Here is a 23303-nt window from a genome sequence, read left to right on the forward strand (position 1 = left end):
CTGTCTCATGTTTTGAAATATGTGTATGCACTTCTATTCAGAGTCAGGATCCCTGGTTCTAACTTATAGACTCTGCAATTGCAAGACCAGAAGGGACCACTGTGATCATCTAGTCTGATCTCCTGTACAACACAGGAAGAGAACTTCCCCCAAATAATTCCTAGAGCAGAGCTTTTAAAAAACACTCAGTCTTGGCCCATCCAATCTGTTGTTACCATGAGTCTGCAATACACAAGGGTTTGAGTTAACAGACTCTGATCATCAGCAGGCAGGATCAAACCTGGGACCTTAGAGCTTAGTGCATGAGCCTCTACAGCATGAGCTAAAAGCCATAGCCCTGTTAACTAAGGCCTGGGATACACTAGCGGTGTGGTTCAAACTAAGCTATGCAACTTAGTTTGACTTACCTGGCCGTCCTCACGGCGGCGAGTTGACTGCCGCGACTCCCCCATCAACTCCGCTTATTCCTCCTGCCGAGGTGGAGTACGGCATCAATTTGCGGATCAATTTATCGCGTCCAGATGAGACGCAATAAATTGATCCCCGATACACCCGGATCAGCGGGTAGTATAGACGTACCCTAAGGCTATAGAGCAGACTCATTAAGCTCTAAGTGGGCTCAGTGGCACTAGCTGGACAGAACACCATACCCAGAAGGTATGTGGGTTACATTAACAGCCATATTCCCTCTGGAGTTCAGGTTGGGCAGTTGAGTTGCTGTGAATGTTCATTTTTATGACGTTTCTCTCTCACACCCTTTGCAGGTTTTGGTCTCTAATGTGGCTTCTCTGAGAGCACAGAGCTCAGTTCTTGCAAACGCTTTGGATTTGTTTTCCTTTTTGTGCATCAGATTTTTTTTTCCCTTTTGGAAACATATTACAGCTCTGAGTGACTGATCTGCTTCAGAAGAACAGCAGCTCAGCTCCCCAAAGAACAGAAATCTGCTCCCTAGCATCCCCTCAGTCATATCAGTCAACCAATAGCTATGCCTTTTGTGGCGCAAATGGCACATGAAAAACACAGAATTTAAGATAGATAAGAAGTTCCATGTTTCATATTTAACATTATATCAGACTATTTATACAGCATGGCCTGGACTGGGAGCTGGGCTCTTATCCTGGCTGTGCTGGCTGGGTGACCTTGGACAAATCACAGCCCCACTCCGTGACTCAGTTTCCCCATCTGTAAGTTGTGGAAAATGACACCAACCTCCTTTGTAAAGCACTAGGAGCTCTAGAGATGGAAAGCACTAGATACAAATCAACTATTTTTACTCCTGATGGCCAGATGCTGCAAACCTCGCTACTAACGAGTAGCTCCATGAGTGGTTGCCTTGAAATCAATGACACTTCTTGGAATAAGATGCTATGAAATGGGTGACATTCACTCCTCTGCCACTTAAGACCTATCTATCACTTAATCAGGGGGTAAGAGGCACATAAGCAGTGCATAAGCCTTGTGCAAAGGCATGAATTTCATTCCAGGTAAACAAAGGCAGAAACATCCAGCCTGTAGTCTCTCTCTCCAATACACAGTAGCTTGCAAACATGTGCTTTCATTTCCCTTCATATATATTTCAGCATTGATGATTTGACTATGTTCCTTCTTTCAAGAAAGCTACTCTCCTTGGGCTAATATACATGCAGTGTTACAAGTTACAAACTGCCATGCACTGTGTGATGCTGGAGAAATGTCTCCACCGGTTACACTGCAGACATTTTGCTTCTTCTCTTTCCCTTTCCACATGCACAGCTATGGCCCATTGATTTATGAAGCAGTTTTGCTGTCCAGTGTGTATGTGAGCCACCCCAGATATTGACAGAGCTGCGAATTCTGGAATTTCACAAATGTACATTGCTGAGATGAAACTGAAATGTTGTCCTGCAAATAAATGTTATTGTACCCTTCGATCTAGAGCCTACTTTTGTTTTGTGTCTAGTGTGTAGCCACAAAGGAAACACAACAATTTCACTTGCTGGATCATCCTATTTATCATTAATATTTATTATTGGGATGATCTTTGTGGTGAAAACACTCGTTTGGGACCCAGAAGATCTGGGTTTAAATCTCAGCTCTGACACAGACATCCTGTGTGTCCTTGGACCAGTCACTTGGGGTGGATAGATGGATACTTAGCAGGATTCGCTAAGCTTCTAGTCGTCTAATCCCAGTAGATTCCAATGGGAGTTAGACACACAGGTGCTTTTCAAACTCGCACAAGGCCCCCATCTACATCTCTAGGTGCCTAAATACCTGAGGACAGGGGGTGGGCAGGATTTTGCTCTCCGAGAAAGAGACCAAGATGGGTGAGCTGCAGCTCATGAGAAAATTCTGCCCCCGTAAGAGAAGCTGTGAGCGGCTAATCACAGCAGTGACATGCACTGGAGGGTCGGACGCCTAGAAGAGGTTTTTGCTGGCTGTCCCCTCCCCTGTAATCCTCCCAGTTATTGCCTAGCTGGAAGCAGCAATGCCAGGGGCTCCTTATCACTGCTCTGCCCCCTGGTCCTTATCTTCCTGCCGCAGGGATTCAAAGTGCAGCAACGGCCTCTCTGGGGTTTGGTGCTTCAGCTCAATTCATTATTCAGACACCTTTGGAGACAGTGAGTAGAGAGAATCCCTGGTGAGCAGAGACAGGGCCGGCTCTAATTTTTTTGCCGCCCCAAGCAAAAAAAAAGAGCGCTGACTCGCCATAACACACACACCCCCAGCGCCACGCCGCCATAACACACACCCCCAGCGCCGCCCTGCCCCACCGTAACACCCCCCCCCCCCCCAGCACCGCGCTGCCAAAATCCCCCCCACGGAGCGCCGCACCGCCGAACACCCCCCGCAGAGCACCGTGCCGCCGAACACTCCCTCCCCACGGAGGGCCGCACTGCCGAACCCTCCCACCGAGTGCCGCACTGCCAACCCCCCCCGCCACCGAACAGCCCCCGCTGAGCGCCGCGCCACTGAACCCCCCCACCTCGTGGAGCGCCACGCCGCCAAACACTCCCTCCGCCGAGCACCCCGCCACCACCCCCCCACCAAGCGCCCCGCCGCCGAACAAAAACAACCCACCCCACCCCCAGCGCCGCCCGACCGAACCAAAAAAAAACCCAACCCAACCGTCCTCCCGCCACCCCAAGATTGGCCGCCCCTTACCAGGTGCCGCCCCAAGCACGTGCTTGGTCGGCTGGTGCCTGGAGCCGGCCCTGAGCAGAGAGCTGCCATGTATGGAAAATCACCCAGTAATAAGGGAAATGGAGGGCCAAAGGTATACCCTGATTTCTGAGCATCTCTGTGCGGAGGCTGGGATGACAAGGATTGGAGGGTAGGGCTGCTGTGCATTAGAATGAGGTGCAGTGTAATAGTCGAAGGGCTAGTAGATTTCTTTTGTTGGCTGATGGTTATGAAGTTAGCAGGCCTCGTTCAAAATTTTCCAACTAAACTTTTATTTGTCAGAAAACTGGATTTTCAACTAAACAAAAAGTTTTGCAAAAAAAAGTGTCTGCTTTCCTCCAGCATTGTCATTTATTTGTTGGAAAACCAAGAGCCTGAAAAACAAACATTTTCAGCCAAAATAAAAATATTTTGGTTGTTTTTTTTTTTATTTGCTCCTCTGCAGTTTTTGGCCTAATTTTTTTGGCTTTCAGTTCCAAAAAACAGAAATATTTTGGTTTGGGGGATTTGGGGGTTGGTTTTTTTTTTTTTTTTTTTTTTTGCTTGCTTGTTTTTTTGTTTATTTAAATAAAAAGTTAACATTTTACAAGGGGGAGGGAAGAAATTCTGACCTACTTTACCAAGAGACAAAAGGGATTGGATATTTTATGGATAAGAAGAAGATCCAGAGTTTATAATATTTACTGCTAAATCAAAGCATATAGAAGAGATGTTCTAGCTCATACTTCAGGGTTTAAACCAACCTTTGACTACCGGGGTTCAGAATGGAACCTGGAGGGTTCACCCATCACTGTCTATTGCGGGGTCTTACACTTTCATCTGAAGTATTTGGTTTTGGCCACAATCAGCGACAAACTACTGCACTACTAGATAGACCTCAGTTCTGATCCCCAGTGGGTTTGTCTAGTCTATAGCTTGTGGCCCTGTGGTAACTCAAGTTGATTCATTACCAATTAATTCATGTTAACTACCAGAGTTAGAAGTCTAGTCCAGACACTCCACATGCATTTGCGACCACAGATTCTCCATGTGTCTGAAGAAACCATTTGTGGGGTGGGTAGATGATCATTTGCAAAGGTGTTTTAGTGAACTCCAGTTCACTGGCAATCGAGAGTTGCAATGGGTCCCCAAACTCTAGCCTGGACATAGTGAAAGAGGGCAGTGCAGTCCCGTGGTGTAACGGTTAGTAATTCAGCTCATCTCAGGCCAGGTCTACACTAGGAAATTAGGCTGGTATGACTATGTCACTCATGGGGAAAAATCCACACCCTTGAGCGATGCAATCAAACCAACCTAACCCCCGGGGTAGACAGCACTAAGTCAACAGGAGATGGATTAACTACACTGATGGGAGAAGCCCTCCCATGGACTTAGTGGCATCTTCGCTGAAGCACAACAGTGGTGCACCTGCAGGGTTTTAAGCATAGACCTGCCCTCAGTGGGACCTGTATGTTTCACAGCTGGAGGGCAGGGAGAGAGACTGAGAGGAGAGAGGCTGCTGGGCTGTGCAGCATCCCTGCCTATGGGGCCTGGTTTTGGCCAGACTTCAGTCCAGGCTGGATCTGCTCTGGAAACCACGAGGAAATTTCTGGTTGGGCAGATAAGAGCTCTGAGATTAGGACCCTGCTGTTTATGTGCCGGCCGGCCAGGCAGTACTGCAGGGGGGCAAACGCTAGGGTCTGTGTGTTTGAGTTTCACACAGTGAGGATCAGGAGGTGTTTGGAAACCTTCATCTCCCCCCTGTGCTCTGTACCCAGCCCCCTCCTGGCCGGCCCAGGCCTGTGGGGAGCACGGGGTCCATGGCTTGGCAGAACTCCCTTGTTCTGAATGGGAGCCGAGCTCATGAGCATCCAAGAAGGAATCACCATTGCACAAATTCACACTGCAGGTTTATTGCAATGGGAATAAACACTCTGACATCTGACCTGGTGTCTATAAAACTCCAGACAATGGAGGTGAGCAGGGATGGGGGAAGCTAAGAGAAATGCACAGAGAGAGCGCTGAGATGTTGGAGAGTGGGTAAGAGTAGGGAGGGGTCTGAAGTGAGCGGAAAGACTTTCCCTAAAACTTTGCAAAGTTCTAAGGCTACTCAGCCACTAGCCCATACAGGAGCCACTGGCCTCTTCAGCTCCCATCATTTCAGAGTCAATGTAGACCAGAGGTGCAGGCTGGGCCATGTGTTTTAGAAGCCGGAGCATTATCTGGGCCTGCCATGGCCTTTCCCTATGACAGCGTATGTTGTAGTCTCATTTTCCAGCACCTGAGGAATCTTTAAAACAAAAATAAAATCCTGTTATTCATGTGATAACCCCAAACCCCAACAGCTAGAGAATGACACCGCAGCAGAATAGTCCTTTGAAGGGAGCTTCGGACAAAGCAGCTGGTCAGAATATGGAGAAACAATTTTTCAAAAAATATGTGGATTTGGTTGCAGCTCACTGGTTTCAGATGGAGCTGGTTTTTCTTTTTGCACGGTTTGCCATTAATTTTTTTTATCAGAATTCTCAACAAATGTTATCAAAATCATTATAATTGTTTTTGTTTACTGAAAATTCAATTATCAGTAAACAAACAATTTTAGTGACCACTTTGATATAAATGTCCACCAGATTGTTGCATACAGAATAGAAAATTTCAAAAGAATCCTGCAATTTTATTGAAAATTTTTATTTCAGAAAAAAAGGTCACTTTTCTACAAAAAATGATTCTGTTTGAAAAATTTCAATCAGCTCAAGTACACAGGCAGGAGCAGGTAGAGCTAGAAAACTGGGCAGAAGGAGAGAGAAATCTTGTCCTTTTCATGGGTAGTTAAAAGCAATAATTGCAGTGGCAGAAATTCTGGGCAGGACATAGGAATCACTGGGTGAGACCCTGCAGGAGTGCAGAGCAGGAGTCCCTTCTGCATTACAATCTCTGAGGCAGCTCCCTGTGCACAGCAGGGCAGAGAGAGAGATGCTAATCCTGTCTCACACCCCCAGCACTGGGGTCAGCCCTGCTGTGCTCCTGCATTGGACAGTGTCTCTTGGCACAAATTCCTGCTGGGATGCCCCAGATCCTGAGCCTGAAATTCACAATCAGGATTCAACCAACACCGTGACTCACCCTGGCTGTGCCAAATTCGCCGATGGCGGCATCTGGGGAGAGAGTTAGCAGAGAGCAGGGGGGTAAGTGCTGCTCCCTGGGAGAGTCCCCCACAGCCCCTCTCCCAGGCATGCAGCACCCCCTGGGAACACCCACCCAGCCCCCCATCCTCTCCCATCCCCACACAACCAGCGCCATGCAGGGGCCAGGACCAGAGGGGCAGGAGAGAGGCTATTGTGGCTGGGGATGACTTGCTCTGTGTCTCTCCAGTACCTCCAGGACCTAGGGGAGGGGGATGGGCCATTCCCACTTCAGCAAAGAGGTCTGAGGAGCTGCTGTGATTCTTACGTGGGCCCAGCTGCCCCAGGTGCCTGTGTTAAGCTCAGTACCATGCTGTGCTTTGTGGGTGTCTCAGCTCATGCCCCACCTCACAGGAGCCTGCTGAATGCTATCACAAGGTGGGGCAGAGGACATGCAGGGCCAACTCCACCCCACATGAGCCATCACTTTCTGCCCCTCACCCTTCTCAGCAGCGGGGTCCGTCCCCCGGGGACATCAGTGGATCTAAGTTCTAGTTCTCTGCCTACTTACACAGCCCCTAGTGCCACCCATGTTCATGGAGTTATTCTCCCAACCCCTCCAGGTGCAATCGGACTGTGTCAGACTGTGTTATACAGGAGATCAGACTTTATGATCACAATGGTCCCTTCTAAACTTGGAGTCTATGAAAAAGCTCATTAAATTGTTTGCCACCATAACTCCGATTGGGAGGCTGTTACAGAACCTCACCCCTCTGACAATTAGAAACCTGGTTTCCAGCCTCAATTTATTCCTGGCTAGTTTATTGCCATTTATTCTTGTGCCAGCTTTATCCTTTAGCTGAAATAGGACAGGCCCTCCATGTTCCTGATCATCCCTGTAGCTCTTCTCTGCACCTCTTCCTGTTTGAATTCATCTTGCTTGAATATGGGTGACCAGAATGGTGTACAGCATTCCAGAGGAGGTCATACCAGTGCCTTGTACAACGGCATTAATACTCCCTATCACTACTGGAAATACCTTGCCTGGGATCACATTTGCCTTTTTCACAGCCCCAGCACATTGGCAGCTCATAGTCATCCTGTGATTGACCAAAACATTCCGTTATTTCTCCTCCTCTGTCACTTTCTACTGATGAGCCCCAACTTGTAGCAGAAATTCTTGTTATTAGACCTTACATTTTGTATTCTTGAATTTCATCCCATTCCATTAATCCAGTCCTCCACATCATCCAGTTCTTCCTATATCATATTCCAATCTTCCTCTGCATTGATGATGCCTCCATCTTTGTGTCATCAGCAAATTTCATTTGCACCCTCCTACTTTTTGTGCCAAGGTCATCCATAAAAATATTAAATAATTGAGGTGGGATTTTTTTTTTTTTTTTTTCAAAAAAACAAACCCCTGAAAATCAAAATATTTCAGTTCTGAAATCCCACCACTGTCCCTCTTGGGAGTTATAGTCTGGTATCCTCATGTGTCCATTCTCTTCTATTGTGGGGGCTCCCCATCTGGATTTTATCCTCCATGATGCACTGTGATCAGGATGCACCTAGAAGGGAGTCCATGGTGCATCATGGGAGATGCAGTCCAACCACAGTGCATAGAGGAGAATGGAAGCATGAGATATATGAAGTATAACTCCCATGATGCACCACGTTGGGGCCAAAATAGTTCTAATTTTTATTTTTCCCAAAAAAATGCAAATTTTCATAATAAAATTTCCCATGAAAAAAGAAATTCTGACCAGATCAGTTCTGAAATACCAGGATGGGACTGAAGTTCAGCCATTGTTTTGATTTTTAGCTAGATGGGATTCAACCCAGATGCCACCAATAGGGAATAAAAGTTAGAGATCAAGGTGCCATCTGACAGTTCTCATAGCTCCAGCCCCAGGCAAATAACTTGAATCACCAGCAACTGGCAAGGAATGACCAGGGACAACACTGACAATGGGAAATCAGTAGCTCTTAGACTTCACAGCCGCTGGCCCCTAGAACTCACTGAACTCTCCTCATCTGGTTCTAAAGATACTTTTTGTACTGCAAGCTGCTGGCAAGGCAATGTGGTTAACTAGCACGCTGACCATCCATACAACCACCCATATGATGATCCATACCCCGTGTATCGAAGAGACCACTGGGCCTTACCCATCCAGAACTGAAAAGGGAAAAAGGCAGGTTCTTACACTGAATCAGATCATCTGTGCCCATGTTCTTGGTGTTACTGCTTAGACCTTGTTCCCTGTGGACAGCAAGAATGAAACACATCAGTGTAGCTGGGAATTTCTCTGTGTTTATGCCGCACACCTGCCTTCAGGCAGTGAGGTGTGAAAAGGGGTCACACTCCCTGGGTAGCTATTTCTCAGACTGGAGTATGGCCACCAGAACTGGCACTGACATAAGAACAGCCATATTCGGTCAGACCAACAGTCCATCTAGCCCCGTATCCTGTCTTCCAGCAGCAGCCAATGCCAGGTGCTTCAGAGGGTACAGAACAGGTCAATTATCCAGTGATCCATCTCCTATCATCCAGTCCCACCATATGGCAGTCAGAGACTTAGCCATCCTGGCTAATTATGGACAAATTGGAGAGAGTCCAGAGAAGAGCAACCAAAATGATTAAAGGTCCAGAAAATATGATCTATGAGGGAAGATTGAAAGAACTGGGTTTGTTTAATCGGGAGAAGAGAAGACTGAGAGGGGCCATCCTAACAGTTTTCAAATATCTAACAGGTTGTTACAAGGAGGAGGGAGAAAAATTATTCTCCTTAACCTCTGAGGATAGGACAAGAAGCAATGGGCTTAAATTACAGCAAGGGAGGTTTAGGTTGAACATTAGGAAAAACTTCCTGTCAGGGTGGTTAAGCACTGGAATAAATGGCCTAGGGAGGTTGTGGAATCTCCATTATTGGAGATTTTTAAGAGCAGGTTAGACGAACACCTGGCAGGGATGGTCTAAATGATACTGGTCCTGCCATGAGTGCAGGGGACTGGACTTGATGACCTCTCAAGGTCCCTTTCAGTCCTACAATTCTATGGACCTGTACTCCGTGGCCTTTTCTAATTCTGTTTTGAACCCAGTTACACTTGACACCAAGAGAAAAGCAGGGCAATCCCAATTCAGCATAGGAATCATAGAAATGTAGGGCTGGGAGGGACCTCAAGAGATCATCTAGCCCCTCCCCCCCCCCACACTGAAGCAGTATTAAGTATCCCTAGACCCTCCCTGACTCCTTGACAGGTGTTTATCTAACCTGTTAGAGTTGGGAAACTTTTCTTAATAGCTAATTTTCACTTACTACAGATTAAACTAATCACTTCTTCTCCTGCCCTTGATGGACATGAAGAGCAATGATCACCATCCTCTTTATAGCATGCCCGATTTTTAACCTTTCCTCATAGATCAGATTTTCTAAACATTTCTTTTTCCATTGCCGTTGCTGTCCTCTGCACTTTCTCCAGTTTGTCCACATCTTTCCTAATGTGTATTGTTCAAAACTGGACACACCAGCTGAAGTCAGACCAGTGTTGGGTAGAGCAGGACAGGTACCCTCCACCCCCATGTCTGATATATGCCTCTCACTGCTAATATGCCCCAGCATGATATTAGCCCTTTTCACAACTGCATCACATTGTTGACTCATATTCAATTTGTGATCCACTATAACTCCCAGATCTGTTTCTGCAGTGATACCACCAGTTCGTCCCCATTGTGTAGTTGTGCATTTGATTTTTCCCTGCTCAGTGTAGTCTTTATTGAATTTCATCTTGTTTATTTCAGACCAACTCCCCCTTTTATCAAGGTCATTTTGAATGCTCATTCTGTCTCCAAGGCGCTTGCAACCCCACCCAGTTTGGTGTCATCCCCAAAATTTATAAGTATACTCTCCACTCCATCATCCAAGTCATTAGTGATGATAAAGAATAGTACTGGACACAGGAAAGACCCCTGTGGGCAGGGCCGCCTCTAGGCACCAGCAAAGCAAGCAGTTGCTTGGGGCGGCAGATTTGCAAGGGGTGCAAGAATCCAGCATGGGAGCTAAGAATCAACAGGGGCCCCTGGGAGCTGTAATTCCTTGCTTAGCCAGCCCTGGATCAGGGAAAGAACTACATTTCCCAGCATTCCCTTGGCCACTAGCAACAGGAAGGGGTGTGGGAAAGGAGTATGGAACTGAAATCTGCAGCTTGCTGTGAATGGTAGGAACAGAGCCAGCTCTAGGTTTTTTGCCGCCCCTCCCCCCCCCCGCCCTGGGCTCCCCCCCGCCCACACCCCCTACCGACCCAGCTCTGGCCCCGACCTGCACCCTCCTGCCGCCCCGCCCTGGGCTCTTCCCCCCCATCCGCACCTCCTGTCGCCCCAGCCCTGGGCTCTCCCCCAAAGAAGGAATTGGGGGGACTAAATGGACGGTGCACCTCTCTATCTGAAGCCTAGCAAGGGAGGTATGTGGATCCCACTAGAATTTAAAATGAAAAGTAAGGGAGGGGAGGCTCTAGACCTGGGGAGCTTTAGATACAGTACCAGGCACTTAGGTAGGGTTACCATACGTCCTCTTTTTCCCGGACATGTCCGGCTTTTCGGCAGTCAAACCCCCGTCCGGGGGGAATTGCCAAAAAGCGGAACATGTCCGGGAAAATGGCGGCTCTGTTTAAGAGCCGGGCTGCCTGAACGCTACCGGCTTCGGGCAGCCCCGTGCCTGGAGACCCTGCACCGCCAGAGCCCGGGAGGGGAAGTGCCCGGCTGGGGGCGCAGGGTCTCCAGGCACGGGGCTGCCCAAAGCCGGTAGCTCTCGGGCAGCCCGGTTCTTAAACAGAGCCTCCAGCGGCTAGGGCTCTGTGTAACTGACACTGTGTCAGTTACACAGAGCCCCGGCGGCTGGAGGCTCCAGTCCCCGCGGCTCTATTTAAGAGCCGGGCTGCCCAAGCACTACCGGCTTCGGGCAGCCCCGTGCCTCCAGACCCTGCGCCCCCAGCCGGGCACTTCCCGTCCCGGGCTCCGGCGGCGCAGGGTCTGGAGGCACGGGGCTGCCCGAAGCCGGTAGCGTTCAGGCAGCCCGGCTCTTAAATAGAGCCGCGGGGGCTGGAGCCTCCAGCCGCCGGGGCTGTGTGTAACTGACACAGTGTCAGTTACACAGAGCCAAAGAGGAGAAAAGCTTCCAGCCCCCGGGGCTCTGTGTAACTGACCCAGTGTCAGTTACACAGAGCCAAAGAGGAGAAAAGCCTCCAGCCGCAGGGGCTCTGTGTAACTGACACAGTGTCAGTTACACAGAGCCCCAGCCGCTGGAGGCTCTGTTTAAGAACCGGGCTGCCCGAGAGCTACCGGCTTCGGGCAGCCCCCTTGCCTCCGGACCCTGCGCCCCCAGCCGGGCACTTCCCCTCCCGGGCTCCGGCGGCGCAGGGTCCGAAGGCACGGGGGCTGCCCAAAGCCGGTAGCGCTGGGGCAGCCCGGCTCTTAAACAGAGCCTAAGAGGAGCAGAGCCTCCAGCTGCGGAGGCTCTGCTCCTCTTTGGCTCTGTGTAACTTATACAGTGTAAGTTACGCAGAGCCGCCGGAGCCCCGGAGGGGAAGTGCCCGGCTGGGGGCACAGGGTCCGGAGGCATAGGGGCTGCCCAAAGCCCGAGCGCTACCGGCTTCACGGTTTGCTGGGCAGCCTCCAGACCCTGCGCCCCCGGCTGGGCGCTTCCCCTCCCGGGCACGAGCTGCGCTGGGGAAGCGCCGGCTGGGGGCGCAGGGTCTGGGGGCTGCCCGGGAAACCGTGATGCTGGTAGCACTGGGGCAGCCCTTTCCCCCTGGCTGGGAGTGGGAGGGAGGAGGGGGCGGAGTTAGGGTGGGGGAAGGGGCGGGGTTGGGGCGGGGCTAGGGGTGGGGAAATGGGCGGGGCCATGGCCCGTGGAGGGTCCTCTTTTTTTATTTATGAGATATGGTAACCCTAACTTAGGAGGATTTCCAGTTCTGAGCCATGGAAGCAGAAATTGACTTTTCCTCTCCAGATAGAGCTAATATTCAGAAAGGGAATCTAGCACCTGCTTTCCAGATTTGAACACCCTCAAAATTCAGGAGTGCTCAAGCTCAATTTGGGCAGCTGTTACTTCATTTCCCCCAAATCAAATATACTGATCCACTGTAACTTGCTGTAGAAAAAGTAGAATAAACTGAGCAAGAAATGCTTCCCAGTGGTTATTAGGACTGGAATTGCTATTTTCAACAGCCATTGCTTTTTTTTTTTTTTTTTAAGTTTTAGTTTTATTTGCTTAAAAGGAAGACCGTAATAGTGCATTCCCCATAGAAACAAAGAACAGAACAAAAGAATAATAAAGGCACCTCAACTTTTCCTCATTTATGTAGGACAGTCTTATAATGTGCATCCAGATATCCTCCAATCACACAAGCTGAAAAATGTTCCACTTTACTGCAGTTCTGTAACCATATGGGAACCAATCCTGTCTGTGTTCTGTGCACATCCAAAATTCCTGCTGAATGACCCGCCCTGGGAGCAAGTTACCAGTGACCCAGGGCTGGGGCAGCAGGAGGGTGCAGTTGGGAGGGGGAGAGCCCAGGGCTGGGGTGGGGGGCAGCCAAAAAAATTTTTGCTTGGGGCAGCAAAAAACCTAGAGCCGGCCCTGCCTGTGGGACGCTACTAAATATACCCTCCCTGTTTGACAGTGAACCATTGCTAACTACTCATTGACTAAGGTTTCTAAATCAGCTGGGCATATTTCCCTAGTTTATATAGGAGAATGTCATGTGGGACTGTGTTAAAAGCTTTACCAAACTCAAGCTATTTCATGTCTACTATTTCCCCCATCCATTAGGCTAGAAACCCTGTCAAAGAAGAAAATTAGGCTGGTTTGGCATGATTTGTTCTTGACAAATCCATATTGGCTTTTTCTTGTAACCTGTTATCCTCGATATGCTTACACATTGATTGTTTAGTAATTTGTTCCAGTATCTTTGTACATATTAAAGTCAGGCTGTCCGGTCTATATTTCCCTGGATTCTCTTTGCCCCCCTTTTAAAAGACAGGTACTATATTAGTTGCCATTCTTCAGTGCTCCGGGACCTCACCTGTGCTCCAGGAGTACTCAAGAATAAATGCTAGCGGTTCTGAAATGGCTCCAGCCAGTTCCGTAAGTACCCTAGGATGAATTTCATCAGGCCCTGTCAACTTTAATACATCTAACTTATCTACATATTCTTTAACTTGCTCTGTCCCTATTCTGGCTTGTGTTCTGTCCCCGTTATTGTTAATGTTAATCATGTTAAGCATCTGGCCATGATTAATTTTTATTAGTGAAGACTGGAAATCACTGCCATGACATTCACCAGGGAAATTCCAGGGCAGCTGAGCCCGCAGTTTCCTTCCCTGCCCCATCCACTCCCATCTCCTTTCACCACACACTAAGGAATTATTGCTTCCTACCTTTCACGGTGCTGTTTAGGTGCAACTAAAACAAAAAGGAAAAAAAGATTATTGGAAAGCCTCCCCTCACGCCCCTCCTGGCAAAGAGATGGAATCAGCGATGTTGTGACCAGGGGCTGGACTCAGCACCATGGTCAGTGTGGGCTTTTCAAAGGTGCCAAAGGGATTTGGAGGCCCAGTTCCCAAATTAAAGAGTCCAAAACCCCAAAGCAGGTTTGACAAATTGAGGCATGAATGCATCTGCACGTCTGCCTTCAATGGGCCAAACACAGCTCAGTTTAGCCACCTTATTATTAGTAGTATTAGTATTAGTATTACGGTAGCACTTCTCAGCCAGAAAGGAGAGCAGAGAGCAGGATTTTAACCAGTCTATCAACAGCTGATCACTACTCTCTCCACCCATCCTTCTTGCCTTTGGAACCCAGCAGTGACTAGGCATTTTCAAAGCATGTAAATCAATTAGGAGGCTAAGCCGTGTCGCCAATCCCAGATGTTCAGAAATCATGTCTCAGGCTCCAGAAATCACAAGATTGGCTTAAAGATCATGAGATTTTAAAAAAATAAAAATTTTAAATTAATCTTTGGTTTCTCAGCCTTAATTGGACTCAGGTCACATTTTCAAGGTTTTCTCTGCAACTACAAGGGATAGAAACTTGCTTTTTTTAAAAAAAGTTGAGATTCTCCCACAATCTGTTGATTCCATCAGCTGGGACTATTAGGAAAACACCAAGTACCACGAGAATCACAATTAGAGGTGAGCGAATAGTTGATTATTCAGTGCAGGGGCCAAACTGAAAAAATCTAACCCCCTGCCCCTCCCCCCAAAAATCAAATGAACTATTTCAGTTTTTCTTGCCAAAACGGAAAAAAAAATGTTGTTTGAACTGAACAAAACATTTAATTCAACCCCAAACAATCTTTTTTTTTTTTTTTGGTCATTTTGGGATATTTTTCCTCCTTTTAAAAAAAATTAGCTAAATTTCTAGATGAAACTGTTTCAAAGGGAAACATTGAAATATTTCATTTTGAAGCAGTCAAAACAAACTGCTTCAATTTAAAAAAAATAAAATAATTTGTTTCCAGTTGAAAGTTTTTATTGAATTTGAACCAGATTTATAAATAATATCTGTACCCCAAAAATGCATTTTGGGGTAAATTGCTATTTACAAAAAAAAAAAAAAATTCCAGCACTACTCAAGGTAAAATCACAAGAGACAGCAACTCTACCAGAGCCCCATTGAAACTATCACTTGAAACTTGACTCCCAAAGCTTTCACTGGGACTTTGGTTTTTTGGAGAATGTTCCTGTTCATCTCCCATTGGCTGACAGGGCTACCTGACTGTGAGGAGCCCGGGTGGTGGGCAGTCTGGCCTAGGGGCAGGAGAAGGAATCAGGCTTAGTGGGTGGAACGAGGGTCAGAACTGGAGTGGGAGATGCCAGAGCCCAGGGTTGAAAAAGATACAGAGCCAGGAATCAGAGCCCAAGGTCAGAATATCACCTACCTTTTTTCATCAGAAGATAAGTCACTGGAGCAAGAATCAGACAGGAACCCACTGCAATACCAACTGCAATGCCCAATATAATCTCTAGTCGCAGTCCTGGGGAAAAGAAATAAACATGAAACGTCCTGTTCTGGCAGAGAGCTAATACCATAGGTCTTACTGCCCGAGGAAGTCTTCTGAGTTATTACTGGACAGTGCATACAAATGCTGTAACCACATGTTTGTGCTCTCTCTCCCTGCCACACTGACCCCCGAATAAGGCAGCTGTTGTGTTTCAAAACATCCAGAAAAGTTAGATTAAAAAAACACATTACTTTATTTCTTAGAATCCAGAACCTTAAATTAGAAGAAACAAAAACAGAGAGAGAGAAAGCAGGCTGCTCCGTAAGGCAAAGAGGCTCAACTCGCCCCACTTTGATCCCCACTGGCTCTTGGTGGACTGACTACTGCTAGACTCAGATTGCACGCTTTCCTACAGAGCTCTCAGCCTGCAAGCAGGACCAGGTAACCCCCCTGAAGTTGAACATGAAAGCTTACAATTTTAACATGGTTTTCCATATCCCACATCAGCAAAGCCACAGCAAGTGCTGGACAAGGATGGAAGGAACCTCAGAACAAATACGCAGAAGATCTAGGGCATTTCAGAGCCACACAGCACTTTCAGGACCCATGAGACAAATCAAAGTAATGGGAATAGATCCCTAGAGAGACCAAAACCAGCATTTGCAGTTCAGGAGGGAGCATGTAGCGGGGGAGGAATCATCGAGGGATGGAGATATTACACAAGTGGCCTGGGACGCAGAGGATACTGAATGTGACTGGATGATCCACACAATTTCTCTCCCCACATTACATTACATTTCCCTGTCCTAGACACACCCAGAACAGTGCTGGGCATTTTGGGAACCTGGGCCACTCACCCCCCCACCCCGCGATGGAAGGGGCTAGCCAGACCCCTGCTGGGGGAGAGAGAGCATCCCTTGGGCCAACCAAGATTGGGGCCCGCTATGCTAGGTGCAGTACAAACAGAGAAATAGATGGCCCCTGCCCCGCACTCCAAACAGACCCAGGGTGGAGGAAAGAGTAGGGCGCACCGGCAGAATGAGCAGTATGATGGCAGCAAACAGCCTGTTGGTGCCAGGGTGGAGTTTTTTGGTTTTGTTTTTTTGATGGGTTTAGTTAGGAGAGGACCAGCATAATGGGAAAAGTGAATGCTGCAATTCCAGCTGTGCGGGAGGCCCTTAAAGGGGCCGAAGATGCCCTACCTGGCTGGGTGGCAGTGACCCCTAAAATGTGCCCTACCCCTCACACAAGCCCTGGGAGATGCTGCCAGCTGTGATAGGGGGAGTGGCTCTGCAGAGACATACGGTTAGAATCTCTCTCAGCCCTGGGTACTCCTCAGTGTGCTGCTCCCCCCACGCTCCCTGCTGTGGGGCAGGTTGGATGGGGGCTGCTCAAGGCCACGCCTACAACAGGACACTCCCCTCCCATCTCTGAACATGGGAGGCACCCGGCATTCGGGCCTGACCCACAGCCCACTGTGCTCAGACAATGAAGGGGAGATTTTGAAGAGCTCTGAACCCAAAGTGCTCTCAGCATGCTGAATGCTGTGGAATCAGGCCCGTGGTGAATACAGTCACTCACCTTCCAGAGGTGGAGTTTTCTCAGGCTGGCTAGTGACTGGGCTGTCATCAGGGGGAGCCTTTCTGTCTGGGCAATAAACACAGGAAATACCACAGTGTCTTAGCTGGGAATGAATTCAAGTGGGGTCTGCATCTTACCATGTCTGAATACCTTTACATGTCTGGCTCCTGGCTCCCCTGTAGCCATAACTCGACTTTTCAATACATGTGAAATCTACAAACTGCCCTGTCTTCACTACAGTTTTACCTCGAGTTAGTTCTAGTGGAGGACACAGCTGTTTTCCTATTGAATGCACAGCCCCTGGAGCAGAAAATGATACAACGACATCTGAGATGGCCGGGTAGAGCAGCGGTAGCACAGAATAATGTACTAAGTGCCTGATACCTGCCACTTGAGCCCTTTCCCCTGCCCACACTGTGTAGCTTGCAGCTGCTCACCTGTGACCTTCAGTTGCAAGAGGGCACTGTGGTTGGAATTGGCCACCTGGTTTTTCTCATCCTTGTGCTGATACCCACAGGAATAGCGCCCTGCACTCATCATGGAGGTGTTAAGGAGCAAGGTATAACTAACTTGTCCTGGTTCGAATTTTTGGCTGGAAAGCTCCACCCCGTCTTTGCAGAAAATAACTTTGGTAACAAGAGAGTTTGGAAGATCTGCACATCGGGCTAAAACTGGGTCCCCCTTCAGAGCTGATGTCGTATTCAGGAACAATCGAGGCGCAGAGAGATCGCCTGGAACAACAAAGAGACACGAATGCGTGTTCCTGAGGGGAATGACAGGGAGCTGAGCGTTAGTGATCACTGAGATGAGAAATGCAGTGACTGGTGAAAGAAGAAGGGTCTGTTCACTTGGGAATTCACATTCATACACCAAGACACGTGTCAGACTTGCTTATTTAGTCTGTTTTATTTTGGGTGGGTGTGAATTCCTGCTACACTGGGCTGCTATAAACTGGCATTGTTCCACTGGAGTCAATGGGCCAGATCCCAGCTGGTGTAAATCAGCCACATCTCCATTAGAGTCAATAGGGCCGGAGCCACAGCCTGTGTAACTCAGCCATAGCTCCACTGGAGTCAATGGGGAAAATACCCAGCTGGTGTAAATTGGCCCCACTCCATTGGAGTCAACAAAGCTACACCCAGGGCCGGCTCCAGGCACCAGCTTGTCAAGCAGGTGCTTGGGGCGGCCGCTCCGGAGAGGGGCGGCACGTCCAGGTATTCTGCGGCAATTCGGCGGACGGTCCCTCACTCCGCCTGGGAGCGAAGGACCTCCCGCCGAATTGCCACCGCGGATCGCGACTTTTTTTTTTTTTGTTTTTTGTTTTGGCTGCTTGGGGCAGCCAAAACCCTGAAGCTGGCCCTGGTTACACCCCCTTACACCATATGAGAATCTGCCCCAAACACATTTCCTTTTCGTTAATACGTATGGCCGACCAGTGTGAGAATTAATTGCTTAATTAACAGCGTCATTAACAGGATTTCAGGCAGGGATCGCATAGAAGGTTTCTCCCCTCCCATCTCCCCCCATTGCAAGGGCCTGGGCATTTTGTTCCTTGCCTTGCCAATGTTTTTCCTTCCCTTGTCTCTTGTGCTCTCACTCACCTGGGGAGCTGCAGAAGTCCTGGCCAGTGACCCCAGCACCTGCACCAAACAGCAGAGATGTTGAGTAGCAGACAGGGCATCTCTATCAATAACTAGCCTGCGCTGGGGAAATGTTAACATTGACATTTAAACAAATAACAGAAATTCCAAGCAATCAGAGGCCCCTGCCCTTTAGTGAGATCCATGCTGACGCAGGTTCCTCATACCTGATCTGACTCCAGGATCGGATTCGGGGCCTTAACTGCGTCTTGCATACACTCACCGCACCATGGCTTCTAGGATCACACAATGCTCACAGCAGTAAGAGACGTGCAGGGTTACACCATCCTGTCCAACCCTCCTTCCCCTTTCCCCCACCCGGCACATGGCCAGAGCAGAATATTCTCTAGGGTTTGGGCCATCTCTCTCTCTCTCTCTTCCCCATCACCATAGCATGTAAGCACCAAACATTAATGGATTGATGGATTATACTTCCCCAGTGAGATGGGGAAGTATAATTATCCCTCCTGTTACAGGTGGCACCTGAATCACAGAGCGATCTGGGGTCACACTTGGACTCAGTGGCAGAGCCCCAACTTCACCCCAGATCTCTCGGGATATCAGGCTGGGCATTAACAACAACCCCAGCTGCCTCCCCTTTCTCCAAACAATTTTGAAAAGTCTCAACCGATGGGGTCACAGCCATGTGCAACGACAGACCTAACTGCTGAATGCCAAAACCTCCATTTACTGAACTAGACCAATGAACACTCACTACTTAGAGTTTGAAGAACTTGGACTTTTGTAGACATTTCATATTCTGCTTGCACAACAGAGGAATTTTAATAAATGTTATTGTAATTATTAAGTAATATTAGTCCTGTATTGAGGTAGCGCCTGGAGATTCCACCTCATTGTGTCAGATGCTGAACACAGTCATAACTGGGTTTGGCAGAAGGCAATCTTTATTTTTTTTTATAATTTCAATGGATAATATTAATGGTTTAAGCATTTTATTTCAATTTTATCAATATAAATGTGCACAGTTGAAGGAAATTATGGTGGCAGACAACCGGAGGGTCAGCCAAAAATTATTTAATGACAGTCAATGCTGAGACTCAAAAAATGAAAGCTTTAGAGCTATTAAAGGACAAATTGTCAACAGCACATGTCAAAATATACAGAGTAAACATCCTTAAATCAAACTCAATAAGGTCTCAGGCAGCACTTTTTTCTGTGCCCAGCTAGACATTTGCATTATTACTGATGGAAATATTGATTTATCAATTTCTGTGTTTGTATAGTAAAATCTACATTTATTGGCATGTACTGATAAAAATCTAATCCTTCCAAGCCTAAATTGTAATAAAAAAAATAGTCACTGCACTTGAGAGTTTACAGCTTAAATAAATGATGCATAATTTAGCCCCTGGTCCTTCACACAGTTAAGTATGTGCATAACTTTATTCATGCGAGTAGCCCTGTTATCTTCAATGGGATTACTCACAAGAGTAAAGTTATGTACTTGCACAAGTGATAGCAGGCGCAGGGTCTCAGTAGTTAGGGGTTTTTTTCCTTCCAAACTAGCAAAGCCAGGGTTCCTAACTGGGGTACGGCCATGTAGAAAGTGTGACATTTTAAACTTCATCCATTTAGTTCAAACTTCGTTGTAACAATGTTTTTTGAAGTGAGAAATACAGCTTTTCCCTTCTCACCTGTCTCTAAAACAATTGAACAACCTTGTAATATTAATTAGGGGGGCTCTTTGCAAAGTCTCCTAGTTGATGTAGAATATTCCCAGATTGCTTTTCAATATCATAGTCTTACCACTGTAGGTCACTGTCCATATCCCCATTGTACAGATGGGGAAACAAAGGTTGGATGAAAAACTAGGAGAAGGGAGCAGGGGAAAAAAGCAAACATTTTGTCTAAAATTTTCCCATTTATTTGCAAAGTTTAAAATATTCTCAAATTTTTGACCACGTCTAATCCCCCTTGTTTTCTGCAGACTTGATTTATTAATCTTCCCAGAATCCCATGCACTGCTACAGACTAGGGACCGAATGGCTAGGTAGCAGTTCTGCAGAAAAGGACCTAGGGGTCACAGTGGATGAGAAGCTGGATATGAGTCAACAGTGTGCTCTTGTTGCCAAGAAGGCTAACGGCATTTTGGGCTGTATAAGTAGGGGCATTGCCAGCAGATCGAGGGACGTGATCGTTCCCCTTTATTCGACATTGGTGAGGCCTCATCTGGAATACTGTGTCCAGTTTTGGGCCCCACACTACAAGAAGGATGTGGAAAAATTGGAAAGAGTCCAGCGGAGGGCAACAAAAATGATTAGGGGTCTGGAGCACATGACTTATGAGGAGAGGCTGAGGGAACTGGGATTGTTTAGTCTCCAGAAGAGAAGAATGAGGGGGGATTTGATAGCAGCCTTCAACTACCTGAAGGGGGGTTCCAAAGAGGATGGAGCTCGGCTGTTCTCAGTGGTGGCAGACGACAGAACAAGGAGCAATGGTCTCAAGTTGCAGTGGGGGAGGTCCAGGTTGGATATCAGGAAAAACTATTTCACTAGGAGGGTGGTGAAACACTGGAATGCGTTACCTAGAGAGGTGGTGGAGTCTCCTTCCTTGGAGGTTTTTAAGGCCCGGCTTGACAAAGCCCTGGCTGGGATGATTTAGCTGGGAATTGGTCCTGCTTTGAGCAGGGGGTTGGACTAGATGACCTCTTGAGGTCCCTTCCAACTCTGATATTCTATGATTCTATGATGTGTGATAAGTCTCAACGTGGATATCGGTGGAAAGAGCCAGTTAGGAATATGACAAACTCTGGCTAGTTACAAGAGAGGATTATAAAGTCTACAGTAGAGTTTGAGGGTTTGACAAGAAGTCAATTGAAATCAATGGAAAAAACTCTCCTTGACTTCAATGATCAGACTGTAAAAAAAAAATTACCTTTAATAAGAAAGAATCCCCCACAATTCCCTGGGAAACTCAGAACATGGAGCATGGGAACATTTTCCAATATTTTACACCTTAATACATCAGAGTTTTTGAGTTTGAAACCTCAATAACATTCTTTTAATGTAGTTTCTTTATGTGTATTATTAGTATTCTCTACTGTAGTGGCACCTAGCACTGCCTGTTATAGACCAGGGCCCAATTGTGCTAGGGGCTGTACAAACTCAGAACAAAAAGATGGCCCCTATCCCAAAGAGTTTACAATCCAAGTAAACTCAGGTTCTAATTTTCAAAGCTTCTACGGGATTTGGATCCAAATTGCATAATTTTTAATGGGAAATGGGTGTTTCAACAACTAGGCTGCTTTGAGGGTACATTATATATATATATATATATATATATATATATATATATATATATATATATATATGATCCTATGATGCCTTCACAAGGGCACATAGAGCAGGATGTTACAAACATAGGAAGAAGATTGAAAAATCATGTCAGACATTGTAAGAAACTGCACGCCATGAATTTATCACCAGCTTTTCAATCTGAGATGAAATAACTGTCCGAATCCCGGTGAAATAGCCATGAGTAGCCCCCATTTCAAATGTTTTTAACATAATTCTGACCCCACGCTGGTCCCCACATCCCCTCAGCCCAGGCAGAGCCATAAACCTACCTCTCTCCCTGCTCCCCACACCCAGAGACACCCCCTGCCCAAGCCCGTTAGCAGAAAGCTCCCCAAACTTACAGAGCAGCCACAGCAGGATCATGGGGAGTGGGAGCCGGTGACCAAGCCAGGAGATTCTGCAGCAGCGTCTGGGCCGCCGAGGAGAACCCCCGAGGCTCGGTGCCTCCAGTCCCCTCCTCCCCAGGGGAGTGGAAGAGGAACTGGTGGGTTGTGGTCTCTTGTAGCATGTCTGGGAGCAGCCCTGATGTGTGTGTGGCCAGAGGGGCCCTCCCCCCTTGAGATGTGAGTGGAAACATTTTCCACCATTCCCCTGCACCACAGACTGGTTTCTGTGTCTGCGATGGCTGAACGCGCTGGTTTCCCATTTACATTTCCCAGCACACAGACTACTAGCCACAGGTCAAGGCTGGTCTCACTCACAGGGAGCAGTCACACTCTCCCCACCCTCAGGCCAGTGCTCCAATGGGGACCCCATGGCTCACAGCGGGGGCAGTGACCTACATCAATAGTGTGAAATCCACAGAGGTTCAGCATCACAAACAGAGGCACTTTCCCAAGGACAATTTTTAGGTTCATGAAATACTCAGACAGGACACAAAGGGGCATGTGGTTGGCAAGAGCTGGTGTCTGTCCACAGAGTCGCCACAGCCTCCCAGGCACATTGTACCCAGAGCAGGAGCTTAGCGTGTGGGTAAGTTTATCAGCAACCCAGCACGGTATTATTGCCTAGGTCGACAAGGCCTAGGTCTAGGGTGGCAAATTTGCAGGGGCGGAAGCTCCCCTCCGCGCCCCGCCCCCCTGCTCCAGCTCACCTCCGCCTCCTCTGCAAGCGCGCTGCCGCGTCCTGTTTCTCTCCCCTCCCAGCGCTAGCGCTGTGAAACAGCTGTTTCGCGGGGCAGGGAGGGAGGGGGGAGGAGGGGGAACACCGCACTCTGGGGGAAGAGGCGGGGCCAGGGGCGGGGATTTGGGGAAGGGATCCAATAGGGGAAGGAAGGGGGCGGAGTTTGGGCGGGGACTTTGGGGAGGGGGTTGGAATGGGGGTGGGAAAAGGGTGGAGTCGGGGTGGGGCCAGGGCAGCAATTATTTCCCGGCCTAGGGGTGGCAAAATTATTAATCCGCCACTGCAGCAACCACTGAGCGAGTGACGTTAACATGAGCTCTGACCTCCAGCCCTGCTCTGGTAGCATCAGCCCTCATCCACTGCTCTTCACCTTGCA

General features: G+C 48.0%; 1 protein-coding gene across 1 annotated transcript; it reads right to left on the reverse strand.

The window, feature by feature from the left end:
* Positions 1–5038: 5038 nt before the first annotated feature.
* Positions 5039–22298, reverse strand: LOC135976357 (uncharacterized). The gene is made up of 9 exons (XM_065571578.1): positions 22147–22298; positions 18450–18488; positions 17286–17579; positions 16849–16914; positions 15205–15300; positions 13702–13726; positions 8471–8526; positions 6265–6296; positions 5039–5431 (listed from the first exon to the last, which is right to left on the reverse strand). Exons 1-9 carry the CDS (start codon positions 22166–22168, stop codon positions 5360–5362), a joined length of 702 nt encoding a protein of 233 aa, XP_065427650.1. The 5' UTR covers positions 22169–22298; the 3' UTR covers positions 5039–5359.
* Positions 22299–23303: the final 1005 nt, after the last annotated feature.

This window comes from Chrysemys picta, chromosome 17 (genome assembly GCF_011386835.1).
Source record: "Chrysemys picta bellii isolate R12L10 chromosome 17, ASM1138683v2, whole genome shotgun sequence".
Classification (NCBI taxonomy): Eukaryota; Metazoa; Chordata; order Testudines; family Emydidae; genus Chrysemys; species Chrysemys picta.